At 38.4% G+C, this 27277-nt stretch overlaps 1 protein-coding gene across 2 annotated transcripts in view; it reads left to right on the top strand.

The window, feature by feature from the left end:
- Nucleotides 1-26215, top strand: part of GTF2E1 (general transcription factor IIE subunit 1) — a 31769-nt gene extending 5554 nt beyond the window's left edge. For both annotated transcript variants that reach the window (XM_002716646.6, XM_089331763.1), the window contains 3 exons: nucleotides 14586-14787; nucleotides 19164-19405; nucleotides 24372-26215. In XM_002716646.6, the coding sequence (XP_002716692.1) occupies nucleotides 14586-14787; nucleotides 19164-19405; nucleotides 24372-24796 (869 nt within the window). In that variant the 3' untranslated portion in view covers nucleotides 24797-26215. The remainder of the gene's footprint in view (nucleotides 1-14585; nucleotides 14788-19163; nucleotides 19406-24371) is intronic.
- The last annotated feature ends 1062 nt before the right edge of the window (nucleotides 26216-27277 follow it).

Raw genomic sequence — 27277 nt, forward strand, 5'->3', positions numbered from 1 at the left:
AATTAACCTGATTCAATTAAGTGATTTTAAGGATTTTTTATTAGCACAATTTACAAAATGTGCATTTTTCAAAACTATATCATTAATATGAGAAACTTTAAAGTGCTAAATTATATAGTTATTTTGTCTAGAAATCAAATTTGGAAAAAATATACAGTTTTGCTTATTACTAAATCAAATTGGTCTTATTTTCTAGAGGTGAAAAATCCATAGAATGTTTGTCTGTTTGTTGTGATTGTATTCGAGAGTATATATTACCTTTTAGTTCATAAATCTGCCTTTTATTATTATTATTTTAAGATTTATGTATTTATTTGAAAGTCAGAGTTAGAGAGAGGGAGAGAAAGAAAGCGAGATCTTCTATCTGCTGGTTTACTCTGCAAGTGGCTGCAATGGCCAGGGCTGAGCCAGGTCAGAGCCAGGAGCTTCATCCAGGTCTCTCATGTGGGTGACAGGTCCCCAAGCACTGGGCCATCTTCTACTGCTTTTCTCAGGCCATTAGCAGGGAGCTCGATTGGAAGTAGAGCAGCCGGGACACAAACTGATGCCCATATAGGATGTTGGCATCGCAAGTAGCAGCTTTATCTGCTCCATCACAATGCCAGCCCCTCATAGATCTGCCTTTTAAACGTTATCTGAAAAATTTAAACTTTTATACAGGAAACATTTTGTTGTAGAAAATTACAGATTTGTGAACATGTTTAATTTTAAAATTTATGTTAATACATTTTAAAGAATTTTTTAAAATTTTAAGTGGGAAATAATCCCAGTATCAGTTTAAATTATTGATTAAGAAAAGGCTATAGAGAGCCTGTGGCTTTTTCTTATTATGAAGCGGTCATTTTGGATGAAAAAATCATCAGAGGAATCTACATTGTATTAAAATATTTGCCCAAACCTAAATATTTTCCTTTGAAATGGCATACTTAGAGGAAGGTTGTAGAGTATACTTGGAGCTCTTTCAAAGTAAACTAGAAAGGTCTTGTAATTTCTTTGCCATTCACTTAGATTTCCTAAAGGAGCTCTAAGTTTTGGTCTTTTGATTCCCTGCAGATACAGGTGCTACAGTGCTCCTGTCTTTGTAACTCTTGATCACAGTGGAGGGTGTTATCCAGTCCCTCAGAGAGTGATCTAAAGTAATATGCTTCTACTATATTTATTCATCATTTGAAGTTTACTTAATTTCTAAAAGGAGGTTGCTTCCATTACTTTTTTTTTTTTTTTAAGATTTACTTATTTTATTTGAAAGTCAGAGTCACAGAGAGAGGGAGAGACAGAGAAAGAGGTCTTCCATCTGCTGGTTCACTCCCCAAATGGCCACAACAGCCAGAGCTGGGCCAATCCAGAGCCAGGAGCTAGGAAGTTCTTCTAGGTCCCCCAGCACTGGTGCAGGGGCCCAAGGATTCGGGCCATCTTCTACTGCTTCTCCAGGCTGTAGCAGAGAGCTGGATCAGAGGTGGAGCAGCTGGTACTCAAACCAGTGCCCATGTGAGATGCCAGCACTGCAGACGGCGGCCCCTTATATATATATATACATATATATATGCATATATATATACTTACCACTTATATATCAATATTTAGGAGATTGATCCATGATGCTCTTTGAATTTCTCCTAGGGTTGGAACAGATAGCCTGTGGAACAGCTGGTTTAATATCTACATATAAACAAGGATTTTTGAGTCAGGAAGCTGAGATAGGGTAAAAGGCATGAAAACATTTTATATGAAAGAAAGTTGAAATTGAAACTGTTGTGTTGCTGTTAGTCTGAACAAAGTGTATTTTTAATGTGAGGGCAATGGTCAGTATAAAGGTGACAAAAAGAAGTGTAGGAGAGCAAGAATAAGTTACTTCACCTTGATGTTACTCGGGAGGATGCCCTGATCAACCAACATTAATACTCGACCTAATTGCCGGTTATATCCCTGAGTGAAGCCTGAAGTGCAGTGATTGAAAGCTCATAATCATTAGGGACCCTTGTTCTGAGAACATATTTGTCTTTTGTTTGTAATTTTGCTTTCACTGGGCTTTCCTCTGAGGACGAAATGTGCTGATGAGTTGATATTAGGCCCTGCTGTACTGTCAGTTCTGGCATTTTGGATTTTTCTTTATTGTTTTACTATATTAATACATTGATACTTTCCCTTGATCTGTGCATTCCCTTAAGAAATCTTTTATGTTTTGCTCCCTGCTTTCTTTCTGTTTTGCACATTCACATCCCACCCCCCAGTGTAAAGAAGATGGAAAATAAACATTTGGTGTATATAGCGGGGGATGTGGGAACTGTTTCCACTCTGACATTTATGCTTTGTCTAAATTGGTGGATTCCAATTTTCTCTCTAAGCTTAGTCCTGTACAAAGTTATCCTATTTTCTAGTTGCTACTGGAGATTGATGGTATTTCTGACCAAATGGTGGGGATATCTGATAGGTTTCTATTTCCATTTCTTTTTCTGGGGTTGAATTGTGGTATATGTTAGCAACTGGGAGATATTCGGGAATTTTATTTGAAACCTTCTTGACTTTGCTGTTTCCCTGATGGAAAGTTCTTTACTGCAGCATTTGAGAGGGTCTGTGCCCCTGGACAAAGGAAGGTGACTCTGGAGAGTCTCCTGAGGGCATCTGGTGATTCTGGGCTTGGGAGACTGAGTATAGGAATGATTGTTTCATCTATGTTAATTCATGCATAAGCCAGTAATTTTTGTCAGTTTGCAGGTTTCCCCTTTTCATCTCTCATTTTTCTAATATTATAGATTTTTCACCATACTTTTCATTCAGATTTTGCCTTTGGCATTCCTGGGATGAGCTCTCTAAGTGTTTGACACTTAGTATATATTGCTGATTGATTTCATTATATGGAATTGCTTAACCTTTGCCCACTAGTTCCTGGTTTCAGAAGCTTAATTAGTCTACACTAACAGTTTTAATTTCCTGAAATACGGAGGGAGGGGTGTTTTTAATCAAAACAAAGAGTAAAACATGAAATCTCTCAAATCACCAGAATAGCATCTTGTGGTTCGTAAGTGCGTGTTTTAGATTTAGCAAGCTTTCTGTGTAAATAGACTTAGTATTTCTATTTTAGCAGCCTCAACCACGGGTGATTTAGTTAATGCCACTTCTAAGTTAAGTTTAGCAATGTGTTGTATTCTCCTTTTAGATGCTAAAGTTAGATGATAAGGAAATAGCTTTATGTTTTCCATTTTTAATTTTAAAATTATGCAGCCATAGTGTCAGAAAATTTTGGAGAGAAAAAAAAAGTCACCCAAAGAACTAGTCATTTACATAGGACCATAATGATAGCCTAGAACAGATTGTGATCTCTTGGTTCCATAATGTACCAAACTCTCCTGTTTCTGTTTAGTGTTCAAAATATGTTTTAACGGGTATAAGTTACCCTGTTTTCTATTCCTTTTGGGCATTTTTATGTATTTTTTGCTGGAATAGGTAAGATGCTTTGGATGCAACTTTGTTTATATGGCATTTTATTCCCATTTAAGTTTTTCATTAAGAATTCTCAGCAGTAAGAAGAGTGGGCAAAAGAATATAGTTTTACATCCTCTGTAAAGCCTTATTGTGGGTGGAGTAAAATTGTTAGATGTTTCAATTAGAAATTGTTTTGGAGACCCTATTATTTTTTTAAAAAAGATTTTATTTATTTTATTTGAGAGGTAAAGTTACTGACAGTGAGAGGGAGAGACAAAGAGAAAGATCTTCCTTCCTTTGGTTCACTCTCCAAATGGCCGCAACGGCTGGAGCTCTGCCAGTCCGAAGCCAGAAGCCAGGTGCTTCTTCCCCGTCTCATGTGGTTGCAGGGGCCCAAGGACTTAGGCCATCTTCTACTGCTTTCCCAGGCCACAGCAGAGAGCTGGATTGGAAGTGGAGCAACCGGACTAGAACCGGCAGCCTTGTGGGATGCCGATGCTGCAGGCAGAGGATTAACCTACTGCGCCTTGGCGCCAGCTCCTGGAGACTCTATTATTGAATACATGTAGTGACCAGTGACCGGGCAATCCCATTTAAATACACATTGAAATAAGACGTGAACTTTTTTAAAAGTGAATCAAATGTATATTTAATAAAAGCTTAGCAATAGAAATTTTGAGATTCTAGTTCAGCTCATCAAATGATAGTGTGGGGGTGTACATGTACATGCTTATGTTGGATTTGGAGAATCTTACAAAATACTGTAATCACATAAGTCTAAGGGTATATGGATTGCTAGAATGTTTCAGATCGACTGTTAGTGGAAAACATGGTAGCTCTCATGAAGATTTAGCTAGCTTTGTGTGGTTGTGTGGAAAAGATTGAGATTGAATTAAGGATCAGTATAAGGAAGTCTTTAATAACTGATTATACATTAAGTCTTTACTAAATAGCTCTTAAAAAAAGCAACAATGGAAACTGGTGGTGAGTTCTGAACCAACTGAAATACTTAAGTTGATTTAGTATATACTTGGGATATTCATATGTATGTTTGAGATTAAATCATGTGACTCTCTTGGCTTTGTGCTTGTAGGTAAAGAATTCGATTTAAACAGATCAGTTTCTTGGTCTCCAGTGTCATTGAAATTCCTTTAATCTGTTTTAAACTATTAGGATCCTAAATTTGTAAGACTCTCAAAGACTTGTTAATAACGTTTGATTTCATAGGGTAGACATCTTTTTTCTATCTTAGAGATGCCTTATAGCAGTGTTTTCAGTTCCTGAAATGCTAAAAACACAAATGCAGAAGGAAATCTCTGATTGTTTTGGTCAGTGGCTAAGTCCTTATAAGTCCTTAGTCTTTGGAAATTTGGATGATTTAATTAGAAAATTAATCAGAAGGCTCAAAGGTATGCATTTGAGTGAGGGAGGAGTATAAATTTAAATATATAATAAATAAATTTAAATATATGTATATCTGTGTGTGTATATATATATATAGAGAGAGAGAGAGAGCGTGTATGCATTTGGCCTAGCAGTTAAAATTCTGGTGAAGATACCCATGTCCCACAATGGAATATGCAGGTTTGGTTCCCAGCTCTGGCTCCTGATACAGCTTCCTGTCAATGCAGAGTCTGGGAAACAGCAGTGATGGCTCAAGTAATTCTGGTTCCTGCCACCCATGTGGGAAACCTGGATTGAACTCCCAGTTCCTGGCTCCAGCCCTAGCCTTAGCTTTTGGGGAGTAAACCTGCTGAGGGAAACTCACTTATCTGTCTGTCTGTCTCTTTCTTTCTTTGGGCCTTGCAAATTAATCAACCAAGCCTGCAACAAATTAAAGAAAGATAGTAAGGAACAAGTGTCTTTCCTCATCTACTCTTCTCCCCCACCTCTTCCTCCAAACCTTTAGTTCTGATTATTATTATTTTTTAAATTGTGTTGCTTTTGAGTATTTTGAGGACTTTTTTTTTTAAAATCCTTTGTGCTCTTTCTTTTATATTTTGATGCTGATTACATAAGAACTAATTTATTTGTGAGGATTTGCTTTTTAGTTTTGATGTTGACATTCAGTATTCTATTGATTATTGTCTTGTAAATGTCCATATCAAAACCTCAGATGTTTTGCCTACCCACTGCACATTGAAATGAATTTAGGCCTAATTTAAAAAATATATTACAGGCTTTAGTATTCATCTAAGTACTTTGTCATTTTTTACCACTCCACCCTGCCCCTAACATTTTTCCCTTTAAAATGAGTTCTAGAATCTAGGAATGATGGATGATTAGACCACATCTAGGTAAGTGTCCATTCTAGAAAGGACAGAAGTAATTTTCACTGGTAAATTGAATTTTGGGAGATAAGGTTGTATTATGTGCGCTAAGACATTTGAGATCTTCTGAACTGTAGAAACATTAAATCTTTTTTCTTTTTGCATGCAAATGAATATTTTTGAAGTTTTATGTGTTCTGTAGTAAATTGTTAAAGGATTATTTTTCCAATTCCTTTTTGTTACAGGTACAATAATTATATGAAATGTATAACTGTGTTCTTGTTATGTGTTAATATTGGTTGCAATAATTCTTATTTCCATACATTTTCTCTTGCCTAATTAAACTGAAGAGATTTGCTTTATGAAAATAAACTTTGAAAATTAGAATAGAAAGTGAATGTTTGGGATATCGATATTTGATTTAACATTGTAACATATAGTAGAGAACAGACTAAAATGGCAAACCTAGGTTTTTCTTTCAATAGGTCTCCCACTCAACCCCAGGCCTCACTGTCACCACCTTTCTCTGTCTTAACCCTTAAATTTTGTAATGATCCTCCTAGTCCTTTTACCTTGCATCATTAAACTCATCTTCCGTTAAGCCCTTTTGAAATCAGACAACAGGATTCTTATTTATTTTGTTATTGTGACAGCTTACAGCAATTAAAGCTTGGTCAAATTCTCAGGCTTTTAGTCTCGGCTATGTCATAACTGTTACCTTGGGCAAATGCTATAATCACAGCCGGTCTTTTCTGAGATGTGTAAAATAGTGAGTTCTGTCTATTCTATACCATATATGGTTTCTCTCAACTCTAATTTCTTTCCATTCTTTTATTTGGAACATGGCTGATATTTTTAAACTATGAGAACCGTAGAGTTAATTTATCACTGCTTTTAGAGAATAACATTAGTTACTTTGGCTTAATTTGGAAGCCTTGCTTAGAAATTGAAACCCTTGGTTATAGTAATGTTCATATAGAAAAAGTGCTCTATCTAATTATACTATCTTCAGAAATACACTATGCCTTGGAGAATAATATTTGCAATTTTAGGCAATCCTATTCTCCCAAACTCCCCAATTCACTCCTTTCCATTACATAATCCATAAAATATTCAGTGTGAGGGGAAACAAAGTCCAAATATCCTTTGTAATGTAGACAGATCTGGATTTTCACAGTGCAATAACATTAACCATGTATGTTAGTATTGTATCTTGAAATTTATAGTTTCTTCTTTATCTCAGTAAAATTCTAAGAGTTCTTTCCCTAAGTACTTAGTTTTAACGTGGAACTATGGATTATCTTGTTTTTTGTTTGTTTTCCTGGAAGCTTGTCTAGGAGCATTGGGTAGGGAAAACAATAAAACTTTATTCAAAATGTTTTCATACAGTTATTCAAAAAAGTTACTCAAGCCATTATCTTTTGCAGTCTTGCACTACTCTCAGAGAGCCTCCTGGTTTTTAGCAGATAGTCTCCTTGTTCTTGTTCTTGCTGTCTAAAGGCTGTATACCAAGACAGTCTCAGTGATCCTTTTAGAATGCACATCAGGTCATACCACGCTCTGTTCAAAACCCTCCAAAGGCTTCTCCGCACACTCAGAAAAGTTAGAGTCCTTAGCAGAATTTATAAGGCCTTTTATTTCCTCTGCCTTCCACTTGTCACCACCCTCTCCCATGTTGACAGCAGTCGTGTTATTTGCTCCTTGCATGCACCAGGCCTGCCTTCATTTTACTTTTCTATGCTTGCTGTTTTCATTGGCCCAAATATCAGCGTGACTTGCTCCCTTAAAAAAACAAACAAAAAACCAAACACACTTTTAAATCTCTACTCATCCTTTGCCATATCCGAGATGCCTTTCCTGAGTTTTCTCTGTAATGGAGCAATACCACTTTTCCTTCACCATCTTTTTTCTTTATCATCTTTCCCTGCTTTGTTTTTTTCCATAGTATTTTCCAACACCAGATGTTGTTGTTCTTGTTATTATTACTTGTCTTTACTCCTCACTGCAAGATGAGCTTTCTGAAAGCAGCTCAGGAAATGACTGGGTAGCCTTTGGAAGGCCGAATGTCAGAAACCCTCCGAATCAAACCGTCTGCTCTGGGGTGTGGGCTCTGCAGCAGACATTTGATCCTCCCTGTTTCCTTGCCAGCCTCTAGGGCATGGGCTGCAACAGGACTCCCACTTCAGCACTGCAGCACACTGGGCCCTGTCAAAGCAGCTGGGCTTATTTTGATTTCTTTCTTTCTTTTTTTGGTGGCAAAATGGCTGAATGTTCCTCTTGCAGCTAATACCTTGGACAAATCTTTGACAGTGAATTGTGGGCATTAACTGATGGCCTATTCATTTTATACATTGTAGTGAAAAGGGAAAAAATACAATCCTAAATAACAACTATCTGGGGGTTTGACTCAATGTTTTCTGCCTATTGTTTCATATATCTGTCCTTTCATTTTTATCAATTATAAATTTTTTAATTTTAATTTTTTAAAATTTAAGGTAAATACATTTCATGCAATTCATATATACAGGTTCAGGAACATAGTAATATTTCCCTCCAAGCTTCCACCCTTCCTCCTCCTTCTCCTACTCCATCTCTTAAATTTTTTTTAAAAGATTTGTTTATTTATTTGAAAGAGTTACACAGGGAGAAGGAGAGGCAGAGAGAGAGGTCTTCCATTCACTAGTTCACTCCCCATTTGGCTGCAACAGCCAGAGCTGTGCCGATCCAAAGCCAGGAGGCAGGAGCCTCCTCCGGGTCTCCCATGTGGGTGCAGGGGCCCAAGGACTTGAACCATCTTCTGTTGCTTTCCCAGGCCATAGCAGAGAGCTGGATGGAAAGTGAAGCAGCCAGGTCTCCAACTGGCGCCCATATGGGATGCTGGCATTTCAGGCCAGGGCGTTAACTTGCTGTGCCCCAGTGCCGGCCCCCCTTCTCTTAATTTTTACAATGATCTACTTTCAGTTTACTTTATACTCATAAGATTAAGCCTACAGTAAATGAAGAGTTCAACAAATAGTAAGAAAAAAAAAAAAACTGTTCCTTAACAGTAGAGACAAGAGCTGTTCAATAATAAATTTCCAAAGAACTTTCTTCTAGTAAAACTAAGGAGGATAAATGGTTTTTCACTTTGGTTTTATTTGTATTTTTTATTCTCTTGACTGAATACTGTGAGCAACAAATTTGTTAAAATGAGTAACATGTTGGAAGCAGTTAAACTGAAGGTGTTGGCCAGCAAAATACACACCACTTAAGGTGTCTTCTGCGCTTAACAAAGGAAAAATACCAAGTTTTAAATTTGTTGAATTTTGCTTTTCTTTTGTGCCCAGCCCCTTCTCCCTACCCTTCCTGCTCCCAATTCATTTTTGTTTTTGCTTTTCTTATTTTGGGAGAAAGTTAAAATTAAAATGATGTAGAACTCTCTCCCTCTTTCTTCACTCTCCCCCTCATCCCCAAAATTAGTTCTCCTTTTCTTTTCTCCTCATTTGGAGGGATAACTTACCTTCATTAGAAGAGTCCTGAGTTACAGAATTGGGACACTTATACACTACTGAATAGCTGACTCTAAAATAGAGTTTTGAAATATTTGTAAAATATCTTTTTCTTCCTACTTTTAATGGTTCTTTTCTGCAACTGCATATGTTTTGGTTCTGCTGGCAAACTTGGTAGGTTAAGATTCAGTTAAGTAAATGCCATGCATGTGATTTTTTTTTTTTTTTTTTTTGACAGGCAGAGTGGTCAGTGAGAGAGACAGAGAGAAAGGTCTTCCTTTACCGTTGGTTCACCTTCCAGTGGCCACTGCGGCCAGCGCACAGTGCTGATCCGAAGCCAGGAGCCAGGTGCTTCTCCTGGTCTCCCCATGGGGTGCAGGGCCCAAGCACTTGGGCCATCCTCCACTGCACTCCCAGGCCACAGTAGAGAGCTGGCCTGGAAGAGGAGCGACCAGGACAGAATCCGGTGCCCCGACCGGGACTAGAACCTGGTGTGTTGGCACCGCAGGCGGAGGATTAGCCTATTGAGCCACGTCACTGGCCTGTGATAGGCTCTTAATGTTTGTTAAATAAATTCTTTATTGAAAATTCTTTATCCCTTCTGTTCCATATAAAAAATTAGAGCTTATGCATACTCTTGGAAACGTTTGCTAAATTGTAGCTGGCAGGGATGAAAGGAGGGTGGGAGAGGTATGTGACTCAGAGTGATACAGTGAATTTAGTCTTTTGAGTCAGACAGATTTGTGTTTGAATCCAGGCTTAGTGATTTTTGTTTTCAAGCTATGACCTGATAAACTTAATATTTTTGAATCTTCATTCCTTCATATGTGACATTTGGATAGCACTGTTGCATGGACTTGCTTCTGATGAATATGTGGGAATATTTGTAAAGTAACTTTCTTAGTTTTTTTGTAGTAAGTGAGTATAGATGATCAAATAAATGTGTTATCATTGAACTTATAGCATGGTTGGTCAAGTTCTTCCTGAAGAATCTTTGGAGCCTTCATTCTCTCCTTTGCTTGCATCTTAGATCCAGCTTGCTTGTGGCTAAGATTCGTTGTTCCTGGGTTTCACCTTCTTGATTTTGTATGTGGAAAGGGTTTGGTTGCCATTTCTTCTCTTATTCTTAAATGTGTATACTACTACTTATTGTAGGGTGGTTCTGTTACAAGAAGAATTGAGATATATTGATTACTTCTCAGCAGCTCTTCACCAAGGGTGTGCATCTAGGGAATACAGTTGCTGCAGAACTTTAATAAAAGTTCGCATTCCTGGGCCCCCTAATTGACCTATTGAACCAGCTGCTCTGGGGTAGATCCTGAATATTAGTTCCAGCATCAGTTTTTTTTTTTTTTTTTATGTTAATTTTAGTTTTTTATTTGTTTAAAATGCAGTTACACAGAGTGAAGGAAATAGAGATTTTCCATCTGCTGGTTCACTCCAACAGTGGGTTGGGGTAGGCTGAAGCCAGAACCAGGAACTCCATCTGGGTCTCCCACGTGGGTGGCAGGGGCTGTCTTCTGCTTCCTTCCCAGGTGCATTAGCAGGGAGCTGGATCAGAAGTAGAGCAGCAGGAACTCAAACTGGCACTCTTATGAGATGTCAGCATTGTAGATGGCTGCACCATAACAATGGCCCCTACTAACAATTTTTGTGTACCCAGTTAAGAACTGTCTTATTGGAATGCCATCTCAAACCACTAAGGCCAATCAGTGTATATAATTCTAGTTTTGGGCATTTTATGTTCTTCCCCAAACCTCTTCATTGACTTTTCTTTTACTAAAGAATAAAGTCAAGATGAAGCTTAGCATTCAAAACCCACTTATGGTCACCCCAATTTAAATTGTTAATTTTGTTTTTTTCATTCTTCTTGATAACTGTATTCCTACTGAAATTGCAGTTTAGCATCATTTTTCAACCACCTACTGTGAAATATGTTCTTTATTTTTTGCACTGATGCCTATTATGTTTATCTCCAGATATCTTTCTTCTCTGCTAAACTTCAGGCTTCCTGATGACAGGTTCATTGTCTGTGGATTCTACCACCATAGTCTCGGTAGCATGGTACTTAATGCAAAATATGTGCTGAATTTCCATGCCCCATCTTGCCTTGCTTCTTTTTTATTTTTTTATTTTTATTTTTTATTTTTATTTTTTATTTTTTGACAGGCAGAGTGGACAGTGAGAGAGAGAGACAGAGAGAAAGGTCTTCCTTTGCCGTTGGTTCACCGTCCAATGGCCGCCGCGGCTGGCGTGCTGCGGCTGGCGCACCGCGCTGATCCGATGGCAGGAGCCAGGTACTTATCCTGGTCTCCCATGGGGTGCAGGGCCCAAGCACCTGGGCCATCCTCCACTGCACTCCCGAGCCACAGCAGAGAGCTGGCCTGGAAGAGGGGCAACCGGGACAGAATCCGGCGCCCCAACTGGGACTAGAACCCTGTGTGCCGGCGCCGCAAGGCGGAGGATTAGCCTAGTGAGCTGCGTCGCCGGCCACTTACCTTGCTTCTAACCTGATGCCCCTTCTGAATTCTGATTTGCATTTTTATAATACTCAGTAAAATTCATAAAAACATTGCTGGTATGTTAAAATAGTCTTAAGTCATTTTCCATAAAATGTCAAATTTCTACATTTGGCTTTTAACAGGCTGCTTCTCATTTACAATTTGTGTTTTTGTGATAAACAAAGCACTCAGAGATGTCAGGCTAGCTTTTTCTCTCATAATGTTTGCCAGACTTGATAATTATTGGGACACAATTCCCATGGGTCTCTTACCTGTTTTGCATGTCTTAGAGGCTGAGGTACTGAGTGAGTGCCTTTTTTCTGGACTGTCCTTTTTAAGGATGTCAATTTAATAAGTGATTTTGGAAGATAAAGACATTATTTATCTCCATAGCAGAAGAGCAGGTTTGCCTACTGTCTAGCATAATAAAAGTAGTATTTCCCTCCAGACCATGTCTTTTCAATGTCCAGTGTTGTAAAGATAACATCACCCTCCAGAGCAAAGGACAGGCATGCTTATGCCTGTTATAAAAAATTTGGATTCTTTTTAGGTTCATGACTTCTTTCCTGTAACACAACCCACTGCATGTACGGTTATACCCTTGCTCTCTGTGTCACGCTATGGGAACTGGCTCAAATGTTGACACTGTCTATTGCTATAGCCACGAGTAATGAAGTTCTTTGTCTCTGACCTAGGAGTCTTGTGTCTTCTGCCAGTATCCACGAAACTGTGGAGAATAACTTGCTAGCTTGCAAGTAGGGTATTATCTCAGACCCTTCACTGTTCTTGACAGTAATACAAAAAGCTACTCTTCTCAGAACTGCAGAGTAGGCCCTTCTATAATAACTTGTTAAATCTGGATAAGGCTAGAACTTGGGCTCCTTATGACTTTATACTGTGTCCTTTGTCTCCCTATTTCTTTCATGAAAGTAAAATTATTCCAGTTAAAAAATCATCATTCTGAGATTGTCCTTCCATGAAATGAAGGTTAGCAGCATTCTCTCTCTCTTTTCTTAAAATAAAAGCATTGCTGTTTTATGAGGGTGAACTGCACTGACAAGCATGTTGATTTGTTTACCTAAAACTGAAGTTTGGTATATATGTTATGTTGTCTTTGAAAAGAAAAGGGGTAGGCTCTGTGATGCAGCAGGTTAAGCTGCTGCTTGGGATGCCTACATCCCATATTAGAATTTCTGGCTCAAATCCACCCTACTGATTCAGCTTCCTGCTAATTACCTGAGAGGCACTGCATGATGGCTCAAGTACTTAGGTTCCTGCTACACACAGGGGAGACCTAAATAGAGTTTCTGGTTCCTGGCTTTGCCCTGGCTCAACCCTGGCCAAGGGAGAAACTCTGTTTCTTTCTCTCTTTTTCTCTCTCTCTCTTTCTCTCTCTGCCTTTCAAATAAATATGTCTTAAAATGAAAAAAAAAAAGGGCTAATTGGGAGAAAATTTTTTAAAAATTTGAGTAAACATGAATTGGTAATGATAAATAAACTAATACGCTAGATAAGCCTTAAAACATGTGTTGAATGGTGCCATTGTTAAGGAACAGGAAGGGAAGAAACATAGGATTGTTGAGGTAGATGGAAAAGTGTTGAAATTTCAGACAATATTGGATAGGAACAGCGCTATTTAGATGACTTTTAAATGAAGAATTGGAGTAGGAGGTTAGCCATGGAAAGCATTCTATGGATAGGGAACAGAGGTGGACAGGCTCTGCAGCAGAGTTCCTGGTGGGAGACATCCGGGAGGCTGGTTTGTAAGGCTTAGAAAATATGTGATAGGGAGGGTTAGATTATTCCCCATTGTTTTAGCCATCTTTCTGTACTTCTACCAGAGCACTTGCTTTTATGTTTATTTATTTTGTACCTTTTCACTGGAGGAATGGGATTACTTTCTTTAAAGGCAAATTTGATAACTACTGAACTAAAGGAGTAAGAGATGATAAAAGTTGTGGCATAGAAAAATAAAAAAATGTGGCATAGGAATCTTGGAGAGAGAGGACCTAGAGGTTCAATGGTTAGACTTAGGAGCACTTTTCAGGCCAAGTCATGGTGGCCTAGATTAGTGAAATGACCACAGACATGAAAAATGTTAAAGATGTTTCCAGGGGCCAGTGTTATATAGCGAGTTAAGCCACTGTTTGTGATGCTGGCATCTCATGTGGGTGTAGGTTTGAGTCTCAGCTCCTCCACTTCCAATCCAGCTCCCTGCTAATGCAACAGGGAAAGCAAGAGAAGATGACCCAACTACGTGGGCCCCTGCACCCATGCAGGAGACTGAGGAGAAGCTCCTGGCTCCTGGCGTCAGCCTGGCCCAGCCCTGGCCATTGCAGCCATTTGGAGAGTGAATGAGCAATTTGAAGATCTCTCTGTCTCTCCCTCTCTCTCTAATTCTGCCTTTCAAATAAATAAATAAATATTATTAAAAAATAATTTTTTAAGGAATTACTACAGTTTAGTTATGGGTTAGATGTGATAGATGTAGAAATCATAAAGATTTCTTGAACTTTACTTTTGGAAATAAACTAGTTAATTTTGTTTAGATAAAAGTGGTTAGTAAATTAGAAGAAATGGCCGTGTGACAATGTACAGGATGACTAGAAACTTTTGCTTTGGGAGTTTATTTAGTTTTCCCTGTAATGTAGACCCAAATGTGTATTGTGCAAAAAGAAAGCTGTGTTGGAAAAGACCGCAAGTTGCAGTGGTAAACTGTAAATAATTTAGTTTGGCTGAAATAGTGTGATTGAAAAGGTATATATGGATGTCAGGGAGAAATTACTTTGAAATGCATCAAAAATGGTAGATGCAAGTTTGAGTGGCATAATGTTGGGGAAGTTGCTACAGGCTTATTTTGAAGATTTTACCTCCCTGACCTAAGACTTTTGTTTTATCTGTAGGAACTTTCCGCTGTACTTTTTGTCATACAGAGGTAGAAGAGGATGAATCAGCAATGCCCAAAAAAGATGCACGCACACTTTTGGCAAGGTTTAATGAACAAATTGAACCCATTTATGAATTGCTTCGAGAGACAGAGGATGTGAACTTGGCCTATGAAATACTTGAACCAGAACCCACAGAAATCCCAGCCCTGAAACAGAAGTGAGTATAGCCTTGTGCTCTTTAAAAATTCATCTTTCTTTTACCTGCCTGTATTTTGGAGAGCAAGAGTGGGTAAGTAATTTACCAGGAGACTGAAGACTATATTATTACATAGGTTTTAAACTCTGACAAACTTGTGCCTGGGATGAAATTTGGTTGTACTGAATGTAGAACAGTGTAGGCCTTAAGCAAAAATCTTTAAATAGTCAGGTTTGACTTCAAGAGCTGTTTCTGCTCAATCAGTTTGCTAATTTTAAATTAGTTTTTCCTCTTGGGATATTTAGATTTTCCTGGCCAAATTCTGAAGACTGAAGTTCTTGTTTGTTTCTGAAGCATTTTAACTACCACATATTTCTTAGTTTTAAATATGACTTTTTTTGGAAAGGAAAGTATAATATGTGTTACTTGTTGGTTAGTACTTCTAATAATGGCTTCTTATTTTTACCTAATATTTGAAGTGCAGAGGCAGCCTTAGTTTTGCCACACCATAAAATATGGCTTATAGTCTTTGTAAGCATGGATGATCATTGGGGTCAGGAAGTACTCTCCTATTCTGTCCTTTTTCTTTCTCCTCAGTGTCAAGACAAAATGAAATTCCTTGCCAGTAACCTCCCCTTTTCTGTCATCTGTTAATACTCACCTTAAAGATCTTTAAGATTTTAGTTTTAAAATATACTTCTCTCACCTCTGATAGTTATATCTTTTGAATATATTCTATCCTAGAACTTCTTAAATAATGTGAAAAGTTTCAAACATAAATTGCCATTTTGTCACCTGCAATTAAAATGTGTACATTCTCTCCATAGAAAAAGTTTAAATATACAGAGGAAGCATACCTAAGGTTTCTCTCATGTAGCTTTTCTTTAGTTTCATTGGTTGTAGTTTAGATTTGTCAATATGGTAAATGTAGAGATAAAAATAGAGTCAACTCTCTATGGTTAAAAATATCCTCTATTAAGGATTCTTCCAAATTTTAAAATTTGTTTGACTTATGGTCAAATTTTTCCTTCCTCAAACCAGAATGAAGCTCATCTTGAATTTTTGTAACAGAATACTGGAAAGGACTTTTTAAAAGTAGTCTTGTGCTGATTTTTTTTTTCAATTCTAAGTACATACTTTCGTGGATATTGCAGAGTTAATGTTTCAGAGAGACTGTAGATGAAAATGAAAACTGTGTGTTCAGGATTGTGAACAAGGAGGAGGGGGGAGGGGAAGTAGCCTCAGAAATAATGAGTCATTTAAGGGCCTACATGAAGGAAAAACAGATAAATATTTAGTTGATCAGTCCAGGCTAGAGAAACAGGCCTTTTCTTTCACTGCCAGGTGGGGTTAGCTAATTTAGGGAGTCACATTTTGGAGCAGACAGATACAAAGTACAGGTTCAGCACAACAAGATGAGGATGTTGGCTGAGGATAGAGGAGGCATTGAAAGGAATCAGGGAGACTATAGGTAAGGGAGGAGAGATTTAGAATATAGAGTCAGCACAGAAATATGCCAAAAAATATACAAAAGCAGATCAGGCCAAAAGAGAAGATAAGGGAAAGAAAAATAAATGCTGAGGGAGACCAAACTTCAAAAAGCCAATCTACACCAAATAAGCATAATCAGATTACAATGAAGGCAGCCACATGGACTTTTAGGAGACAACAGAAAAAGTAGAAGTTAGAACAACTAGGGACAGGTATGGTTACATTGAGACAAAAGTAAATGGTGCAAAATATCATCAAATGAATACAGAATGAAATAGGAGATAGAAACCAGCCATTTGCAACTGTAGCACAAGACTTCAAAATATATAGCAAGACAAATAGATGGATTGGATATATTTAGAGAGACTGAGAGTGGGAGAGCAAGTAACTGGGAGAGAGTGGGAGCAATGAGACAAATAAGGAGGAGGCAAAAGAAGTGATTGAAACATGAAACAGAATAAACACCAGGAAAAAAGGCTATGGGAAAGAGTGGTTTGCAAAGTAGCCCTGGGTATAGCTATAGTAATGAAAAAAATGCAGAGGCAGTAGCTGGAAGGTGTGGATTAAATGACTGGAGCAGTGTAGATTGGACAACTAGAAAGATTGTGCTTTTTGATTGCAGAAGTGGAAGTGGGCATGGAGAACAGAACAGGAAGGATGGAATAAGCCCAAAGTTATTTCCAAAGGATGGTCGAAACACAGTATTGTTAGTGAGAGATGTAATGAGCTAGTCAAATACATGGACAGAGGTAATCATCAGAGAAAACTAAGAATGAGAAAGAAAACCCAAGTAGATAGGAAGTGGGCTGGGAAAGAGAGAGTAAGCAAGTGAGCAGTGAGTAAGCAGAAATGAAGTCAGACTAAAGTAAAGGAAAAATGGTGAATGGCTTTTAAGGAGCAAAAACAAATGACGTATTAGTAGCTTTCAAAATGAGACAGGGCTTCAATCAAGAGACGGTCATGTGCCATGGAGAAGATTTGGAGAAAAATGGTAGAGGCAAAGAGAGTTAGTCAGCAGACACTGAAAATAACACAGCAAAAGGTTTGCAGTGAGCAGGTAGTGCAAGAAATATGAACACAGTTTATGGAATAAAACATAGCTGTCTAAACAGGGAGGGAGAGCATTAGTAACTGACACAAAAAGACAAGGCCTGAGCTCAGACAAAGTTAATCAGTTATATTAAAAAAAATTGGAAACACTTTGAGGGTAAAACAAGCAGGTAGAACAGGAAACAGCAGAAAGACAAAATTTGGCTTAACTCACAGAGATGGGGAAACATAGTGACTAGAGAAAGATAAGGAATGGTGAGGCCTGAATCAGGCTAACAGGTAAAGATCATGGATAGTAGAGGTGAAAAAGCAAAATAAAGTGAGAAACAGGTTATGGTCCCTGTGAGGTAGGAACAATGGTTGTAGATTGGTGGAGTAGCATAGATGCAGAAATAGAAGACCCAACTGCAAGGAAAAGAGACTAGGCCGTGCAGAGGGACATGCTTCAGTTTGTAAATGGCTTAGAAGAGCGATAATAAATTTGTGTGTAGTTTTTTAATAATTTGTATTTTCCATGAACTTTTCAAAGACCCCTAAAGTGCATGGATTTCATGATTTTTACATCAAAATGAGCATCTTTTGCAAAATTTAAAAGTTTTTTTTTAAAGGCAGAGAAAGTAAGAGGCAGAGAGAATCTTCCATCTATTGATTGGCTTCCCAAATGCTCACAACTGCTCAGACTGGGCCAGGCCAAAGCTAGGAGCCTGAAACTCAGTCTAGGTCACCCATGTGAATGGCAGGGACACAACCGCTTGAACAATCATCTTTGGCTTCATAGGGTACACATTAGCAGGAAGCTGGAATCAGAACTAGGGCCAGAATTCGAACCCAGGGATCCACCAACAAGATGCTAGCATCCCAAATAGTGTCTTAACCACTGCACCAAATGCTCACCCCATAAACTCATCTTTTAGTTCCATTTTCCACAACTTTTTGAAATATCCTCATGTGATGTGTTCTAACCCATGCAACTTTTACCTGGTAGATTTCTTAGAATTATTAATGCATTTATACATGTCTGTTAGATATCATTTACTTATATTTTACTAATTGCTCCCTGGGCTGCCCTTCTTTTTTTTTTTTTAAATTAAATTAAATTAGATTTTATTTATTTCTTGGAAAGTCAGAGTTACACAGAGAGGAGAGGTGGGGGCAGGGGGAGGGAGGGAGGGAAAGACGGGGAGGGGAAGGGAGGGAGGGAGAGGTCTTCCATCCGATGGTGCATTCCCCAATTCAGTGGCCAGAGCTGTGCTGATCTGAAGCCAGGAGCCAGGAGCTTTTTCTGGGTCTCCCACGCGGGTGCAGGGGCCCAAGGACTTGGACCATCTTCTACTGCTTTCCTAGGCCATAGCAAAGAGCTTGATGGGAAGTGGAACAGCTGGGTCTCAAACCGGCACCCATAAGGGATGCCAGCGCTTCAGGCCAGGGTATTAATCCACTGCGCCATAGCGCTGGTGGCCCCTTAATTTTATTTTTCAAAGATTTATTTATTTGAAAGAGTTACAGAGAGAGGTAGAGCCAGAGAGAGGTCTTCCATCTACTGGTTTACTTCCCAGATGGCGCAAAGACCAGAGCTGAGTTGATCGGAGGCAGGAACTAGAAGCTTCTTCTGGGTTTCCCATGCGAGTGCAGGGGCCCAAGGACTTGGGCCATCTTCTACTGCTTTGCCAGGCCATAGCAGAGAGCTGGATTGGAAGTGGAGTGGCCAGGACTCCATCCTGCGCGCATGTGGGATGCCAGCGCTGCAGGCCAGGGCTTTAACCTGCTGCACCACAGCGCCAGCCCTGTGCCCTTCTTTTTAATATCAAGACTTTGACATTTCTTTTTTTTTTCCTGCTCTCATTCTTTTTACATAGCAAGGACCATGCAACACCTACTGCTGGAGCTGCTGGCCTACCAAGTGGGCACCACCGTGAAGCATGGACTACCAAAGGTCCCTCTTATGAGGACTTATACACTCAGAATGTTGTCATTAACATGGATGACCAAGAAGATCTTCATCGAGCTTCACTGGAGGGGAAATCTGCCAAAGAGAGACCCATTTGGTTGAGAGAGAGCACTGTCCAAGGGGCATATGGGTCTGAAGAGATGAAAGAAGGTAAGAATAGAAGTCACTAAAATAATTGTCTTGGGTTCAGTAGTAAATGAACTTGACTAAGTGGTCAACTGCTTAGACAATTCTTAGTTTTGTGAGTAATCCAGTGTACCTGTTTTCTAAAACAATTAGTTGCATAATATTAGGAAGTAAGAAATTGAGTGATAAATATTAAAACCAACCAATATACTTGTCCTTTTAACAGTTAAAAATAACAAATAGCTTCTTTAATCTGCATTTTTAGTTTGAAATTCTGCCTTCTCCAACTTAATTTCTTGTAAAAGTTCTGTTGTGTTTAGTGTGGATGAATTCTCTTCTCTTTTAATCTTTGATTGCTATAACATATGCATGTTTCTGAATTGGGAGCCATAACACTCACTGATTCAAGCTTTTTTTGTTGTTGTTGTCTTCTCATAAGTACCAAAGATTTATGCTACCTGAAATATATACAAAGATATCATATGAGTAAAGGATCAGGCATCTCATAGTTCAAGGTTGGCAGAATTTTATTCTAGAAGATCTTGGAAAATCTGTGTTGAGCCTTAGGGGTTAAGAGTTATGTAATAGCCTTTAGAAGGTTGAAAATTGCAAGTTTTTACTTTTATGTTTTAGTGTGATACTGGACTCAGAACTTTGTGTGAAAATGGGAGGGTAAAAATAGATAAAAGATTATTCAAGCTGGAAAGCAGAGGTGAAAGGGAGTTGCTGTACTTCTGGTTAGATTTCATTAGCAAGAGATCCATGTGTTCCTGTTCCAGCTTATGTATCATTACTAACATATCACCTGAGTATCGTTCTTTACTGCTAACGAATCATCAGCAATTGAAAACTGCTTGCTTTGTTGTTGTTGTTTATTTTTATTTTGGCCTTTATCCTAATGATTATTCTCTTCATAATTAGCACTATATATACTAGAACTTACCATTAGTGTGAGGTTGGGTAGTGATGGTAAAAGCAGATAATGCCCCAGTGCATTTCTTTTTGATATTTTCATTACAATCAGAAGTTTTCCTTAGCAACAGTACTTTACTCTTCCTCCTCTCCAGTGATTAGCTTGCTATGTGTAGTTATTTTGATTTAAGATGTTTTAGATAATATAGTACTTAGGTTATACAGTGATTTAATAGATTTATTTCCCCCAGCTTGGCTTCTTGCCTGTTCTTGAAGCAACCAAACCTTTTCTTTGAACTTAGAAACAAAAATGAATTAAAATATTATTAATCAATAGTAAATACAATTAAGCACGTAAGATCCTCTTTGATATTTCTAAATCCTATAATGATTGAATGAATCATATGAGCCTTAAATAAGTCACCTAGTCTATTCAATTAAGTTTTGTGAACATTTCTTTCTATGCTGTCATATATGAATTCATTAAGTTTCATTATGGTAGAACAGGTTTTATCCAGGGAATGTATGAATTGAGTCATATCTGTCCTACACTTAATTTTCCTCAAACTCAAATCACATTAATGTTTTTCAGAATTTTCTAGTCTTAATCATGTCCTCATTATTATACTGAAAATTCTCATTCCTTCTGACTCTAGTTTCCTTATAAGTCTCCTTTCCCAAAACTGCCTCTACCCAGTGTTTGTTCTATTTTAGCTGATCTTTTTCTGGACTATCTGTAATCATAATATAATTTGAGACCTAGTGACCAGAACAATATGTATTGTTAATGCATGGATTCATCATTAATTGTTTGAGTTTTAATTCTAGTATCTTTATGGTTTCTACCTGAAATTTTGTTTGTTGGTTTGGTTCTATAAGGACATTAAGACCAAGAAACATGTGCAAGGACTTCTTAGGATCCTCCCCTGTCTGTATCTGATCACGTCTTTCAGTATATTTTAAGTTATTTTTCTGTAGGCAGATTTTCTTTTACTTGCCAGTATAGAAATAGATCTATCCACTAATATAACCGTCAGCTTTTCCTATATTTTTTGTTGTAACTTGGCCTTTAAGCACCCAGAATTGCTCAGCATCATCAGTGAACTTGATAGTTTGACAGTGTACATCTTCTTCTTTTAAGATTTATTTTATTTATTTGAAAGGCAGAGTGATAGAGAGAGGAGAGACAGAAAGAGAAAGAGCTCTTCTGTCTGCTGGTTCACTCCCCAAATGGCAGCAATAGCCAGGGCTGGGCCAGGTCGAAGCCAGGAACCTAGAACTCTCTCTGGGTCTCCCAGGTGGATGGCAGGGGCTCCTGTACTTGGGCCATCACCTGCTTCTTTCCTGGGTGCATTAGCAGGGAGCTGGATTGGAAGCAGAAGAGCAGGGACTCAAACTGGCATTCTGATCAGGAATGCCAGCATTGCAGGTAGCAGCTTAACCTACTGGGACACAACACCTCCCCCTACATCTTCTTTAATTTATAGCTATTAAATAAGACTTTTTTCTAGGCCTGATGGTTTTCCTTTACCATCCAGAGATTTGCTTATTTATTCGTGTGTGTGTGTGTGTGTGTGTGTTTTCTGTCTTCATCTGTAACAACACAATTCCCTTTTGCTCCAGACCTCTCAAGACCCTTGTCAGGAATCTGTTAGACATGATTTCATTTAGTTTACAAAACTAATTTGTTTTCCCCCACTTTTATGTTTACTTTGTTAATTAAAATGCTATGTTGGTAATTTTAAACTATTTGCAACATTTTTTAAAAGCAGTTATTGCCTTACTCTCATGTATTCGTTGCCTTTTTTCTTTTTTCCTGCTGAAATATGGCATTGACACTAAGAGCTCTAGGGATGAGGTTCAGCGTTTGGCAATGTTTTGAAGTGGTTAGGTTTGATTTAATTGTCATTTTGACATAATGTTATCAAAAACTCTCTGAGCTAAACTTTAAACTTTAACTTCTATTTTCCTTTTCTCAGGCACTCGATATATCATCTTTTTTTTTTTTTTTTTTTTTGGATAGGCAGAGTGGACAGTGAGAGACAGAGAGAAAGGTCTTCCTTTTGCCGTTGGTTCACCCTCCAATGGCCGCCGCGGCTGGTGCACAGCACTGATCCGAAGCCAGGAGCCAGGTGCTTTTCCTGGTCTCCCATGGGGTGCAGGGCCCAAGCACTTGGGCCATCCTTCACTGCACTCCCAGGCCACAGCAGAGAGCTGACCTGGAAGAGGGGCAACCGGGACAGAATCCGGCGCCCCGGCCGGGACTAGAACCCGGTGTGCCGGCGCCGCAAGGCGGAGGATTAGCCTATTGAGCTGCAGCGCCGGCTGATATATCATCTTAGGAGCTCTGTAGTTTACAAAATGTTCAGGGTTACAGTTAATCCATTCTAATGTGGTAATGAAAAGATGCTTTTACTTCATCTATGGCAAGAACTAGCAATTTTGGAGCCTTGTCTTGATGATGATAATAGATAGAATATAATATAACTTAGAATACTAAGTACAGATCCATCCTAAGCATTTTACATTCTTTTCATCTTCACAGTAATCCAGTAACATAAATACTATTACTGTTTTCCCTTTTTTGTACTTGAGAAAATTGAAGCAACTTGGCCAAAACTACACAGCTAGGAAGTGTTGGGATTTGAATCAAGGAGGCAGGTTCCAAACAACACTTTTAATCTTTTTGTATAATTAAAATGGCAACATATTTGGTAGTATTATCAGAATGCAGAATACAAATGGTTTTCCTAAATTTTTCTTCTGTACTATATCAGACAAGATATATGTACAAAATGATAGGAGGTGTGTAGTGAGGGCAGTTTTATTCCTGAAATGGGATTCCTTTTTATAAAGAATTTTAAGTATGCTTATTTGCTTCAAGAAAATAAAACTGCCATTTATTCACTCATTCATCCAATATTCATTCAGTGCTTTACAAGTGTCAGTGGCTGCCTAGGTACATGGAATATCACTGAATAAAAAATATCTCCTGTGGTAAAACATGCATCCTGGGACGAGGGTGGCAAAGACAATATATGTATGTTATTTATTATGTTAGAAACCAAGTGCTCTGGGAAAAAAAAGCCCTGAGGTAGGAGTGTGTCTGGTGGGTCATGCTCCAGCATGATGGCTGGAGCAGAATAGAGAAGGGGGAAGAGAAAAGGTAAGAGGTGGGTGGTCAGGAGGGGCTCCAGATGGTTTAAGACTTTATAGGCCATTGTAAGGCCTTTGGCTTTTACTCTGAACAAGATGAGGAGCCATGTTTTAGTTGCCTGTTAATACCAGCTACTATATCTCATCCTTCATAGACATTATTTTATATGTTCCTATCTAGAACCTTAGGAGATAGATGTTTTTATTAGCCCATTTTATAGAAGAGAAGTTTAGAAATTAAACTACTTGCCCAAGATGATACAACTTGCATATGGGAAAACAAATGTTCAGATCCATGTTGTATGACTTAAAGCCCATATGTACTTAACCACTATGGTACTTAAGCTCCAATTAATGAGAAACATTTTAAATATGTTATGGACACCAGCTCAAGAAATGTAATCATGGGGCCAGGGTTGTAGAGCAGTTGTTAGTCACTGCTTGGCAACACCAGCATCTCATCTCATGTCAGAGCATCGGTTCCAGTTCTGGCTGCTGGACTTCCTACCCAACGCCCTGCTAATGCACTTTGGAAGGCAGCAGAAGATGGCCCACGTACTTGGGCCTCCACCACCTACATGGGAGATCTGGATGAAATTCGAGGCTCCTGCCTTTGGCTTGGCCCAACCCCAGCTGTTGCAGCAATTTGAGGAGTGAACCAGTAGATGGAAGATATCTATATCTCTTTCTCTCTCACTCTCTCTGTCTCTCTCTCTCCCTCTCCCCATCTCCTTCTTTCTCTCTGTTACTTTGCCTATCAAATAAATAAGTTTTTAAAAAAGAAAGAAGTGAAAGCAGTGAATCCTATATTATTTTACTGTATTATGTAGTAAAATGCATACTAAAATATTATATAATTCATCACTTATAAAGAATGTCTTTTGTACTTTAGATTATTGACTTTCTGGGTTTTACCCCTTAGGTGGTATAGATATGGATGCATTTCAGGAGCGTGAGGAAGGCCGTGCGGGGCCTGATGATAACGAGGAGGTCATGCGAGCACTACTCATTCATGAGAAAAAGACTTCTTCTGCTGCAGCGGGCTCAGTGGGGGCAGCCGCTCCTGCTGCAGCTGCCAATGGCAGTGACTCTGAGAGTGAGACCAGTGAGTCAGATGATGACTCTCCACCGCGACCAGCCGCTGTGACTGCACATCATCAGGAAGAGGACGAGGAGGAGGATGAGTTTGAAGAAGTAGCAGATGACCCCATTGTCATGGTGGCTGGCCGTCCATACTCCTACAGTGAAGTGAGCCAGGGGCCAGAGCTGGTGGCCCAGATGACACCTGAAGAGAAAGAAGCGTACATAGCAATGGGACAGCGTATGTTTCAGGACCTCTTCGAGTGAACTTTCCTCCCTTTTCCTCTTTTCTCTGGCACTCTTTTCTAAAAGATATTCCCCGTCTTTGAAGAAAAGTGGTTAAGTGGCTTTGTGCCCCTGTGGATGTAAAAGCAGCTGGTATCTTTGTTTTATACAAAGAATAATGGGTAAGAAAGTTTGATTTTTTTTTTTTTGTACCAGAAATGTCCTAGCAAGGCAGGTTTGCTGTATGCATTCCTTTCCCTGCTACTATTACAGTATTAATATTTTACTGTATTTCCTTATTTAATTTGTGTTCTTTTCTAAGACACATTTTTCTGCCTTTTCAGATGAGTTATGGAGGTCTGTAAGGTGATTTCATCATGTCTGCCTATGCAAGCCTACTATGATAAATTACAATCAGTCACTCATCACATCCTTTCATCTGTTCTGACCAAGCATTCCAAACAATTCTTGATTTTGCTTTCAGCCAAAGCAGCTTGCCAATGAGCAAATAATTTATTAGGAGAGAAAAGTCATTTCCCCCAAATTAAGTTTGGGGTTAATATGTAAGGGGAAGTAGGAGAGTACATAAGAGGGAAGGCTGTGCCTGAATTTCATGATCAATGTCTCAATCTTACACATTAGACTTTGTGTCCTTAGAATTGATCAGACTGCTAGATTCTGTTATCTTGCTTAATGCCTTTTAGTTTGGACTTTGGGTGGTAGAAAACAAAGTATATTTGGTAAATTCCTTTGAAGAAATTAGAAGAAATATGTCCTTAGTACAAGGAGTCCATTGTGAAGGATTGAAGATTGCAGAGTATTGGATATAGTGCCTTCGAACTGCCTGGGTTTGTTCTGGTTTGGGAATTCTTGAATATAAAGCTGAGACTGGTTCTGTGAATTTTTTCTCTACTTTTACGATTTCCTATCAATGCTTTAAATTGTTTAATGAGGCCATTCCAGCAGAAATGAGCATAGAATAATTGATTACTCTTCCCTTGCTCACATACACTCTTTAAATGTCATAGAAGGCTTTCTTTGTCTCTTTTTTGATTCTTGTCAGACATGGTGTTTTAGAGTGTGTATTTTTAAGCATTGTAACCTCAAAAGATAGAGTTTCTTTGGGTTTCTAATGTGTACCACGGCATTATTCCCTAAGACAGAACTTTAAAAATGAAGAACTTGCATACAAGAATCTATGATGATTATCTTTTTGTAATGTTTTTCTTTGCATTGTAATTTTTAAGTATTTATCACTATATAGTACATGAGTGAAGTTACGATAGTGTTTTAGAGTATTAGAGTCTTGTATGAAGTGATGTTTCATTTACCTGGGTTGTATTAATGAATATTGACAATAAATCTATTTTATGCTGACTGAAATTTGTTATTTTCCAGCTCTGTAACATCTTGAAGCATAATTAAAATGAATACTCTTCCCATTAAAAATTTTTAAAAGACTTTTTAATTAGTCATTTTATTTCAAATAGTAGGTACAATTGCATGTGATCTGAACTTTTTCTAGTAATAATTTGCCTTCAGGTAAGTATGTACATTGTTTATGTGGGGCTATTCACCTTTTTTGTTTAAATTAAAGAATGTTTATTTTGGTGCAAAAAGACTTCAAAATCTATACATAGTGGTTTTTTTCCCAGAAAAATCTTTTATTTAATGAGTACAAATTTCATAAGTACAACTTTAGGAATATAGGGAGTCTTCCCAGCATACCTGCCCTCCCCGCCACTCTCACCCTGCCTCCTCCTCCCTCACCCATTCCCAGTCCCATTCTCCATTAAGATTCATTTTCAATTAAATTTATACACAAAAGACCAACTCTATACTAAGTAAAGAGTTCAACATACTCACACACACAAAAAACCAAACTCAAGAACAACTTTTACAGTTAATTCTCATAATACAATTGAGGATAGAAGTCCTGCATGGGAAGTAAGAGCACAGTTGTTAATTTAACAACTAACACTCTTCTGTATAATTCAGTGATCACTGAAAGCTCTTGAAATGAGCTGCCAAGGCTATGGAAGCTTTTTGAATCCACAGTCTCCGTCAGTTTTTAGACAAGGCCATAAGCAATGTGGAAGTTAATCTCCTTCCTTCAGAGAAAAGTGCATCCTTCTTTGATGGCCACTTCTTTCCACTGGGGTCTCTCTCCGAGGTCCTTCATGTAAAACATTTTTTTGCCACAGTGTCTTGGCTTTCCATGCCTGAAATACTCTCATGGGCTTTTCAGCTAGACCAGAATGCCTTAAGGGCTCAGATCAGAGTGCTATTTAAAGTGATTGTCATTCTGTGAGTCTGCTGTGTGGACTGCTTCCCATGTTGAAAAATTCTCTCCTTTTTAATTCTATCTTTATTACCAGACACTTGATTTTATTTACATGATTCCTTTAACACTTAATCCTATCTATGTGATCACTTTTACATTTAATGTGGTCACTTTAACACTTAAGATGGCATTTTTACCACTTAGCTTAATGGGACTTGGGGGTCCCGTCGCAAATTTTT

The sequence above is a fragment of the Oryctolagus cuniculus genome, chromosome 4 (genome assembly GCF_051225735.1).
Source record: "Oryctolagus cuniculus isolate XC-2025 breed Fujian yellow rabbit chromosome 4, ASM5122573v1, whole genome shotgun sequence".
Classification (NCBI taxonomy): Eukaryota; Metazoa; Chordata; class Mammalia; order Lagomorpha; family Leporidae; genus Oryctolagus; species Oryctolagus cuniculus.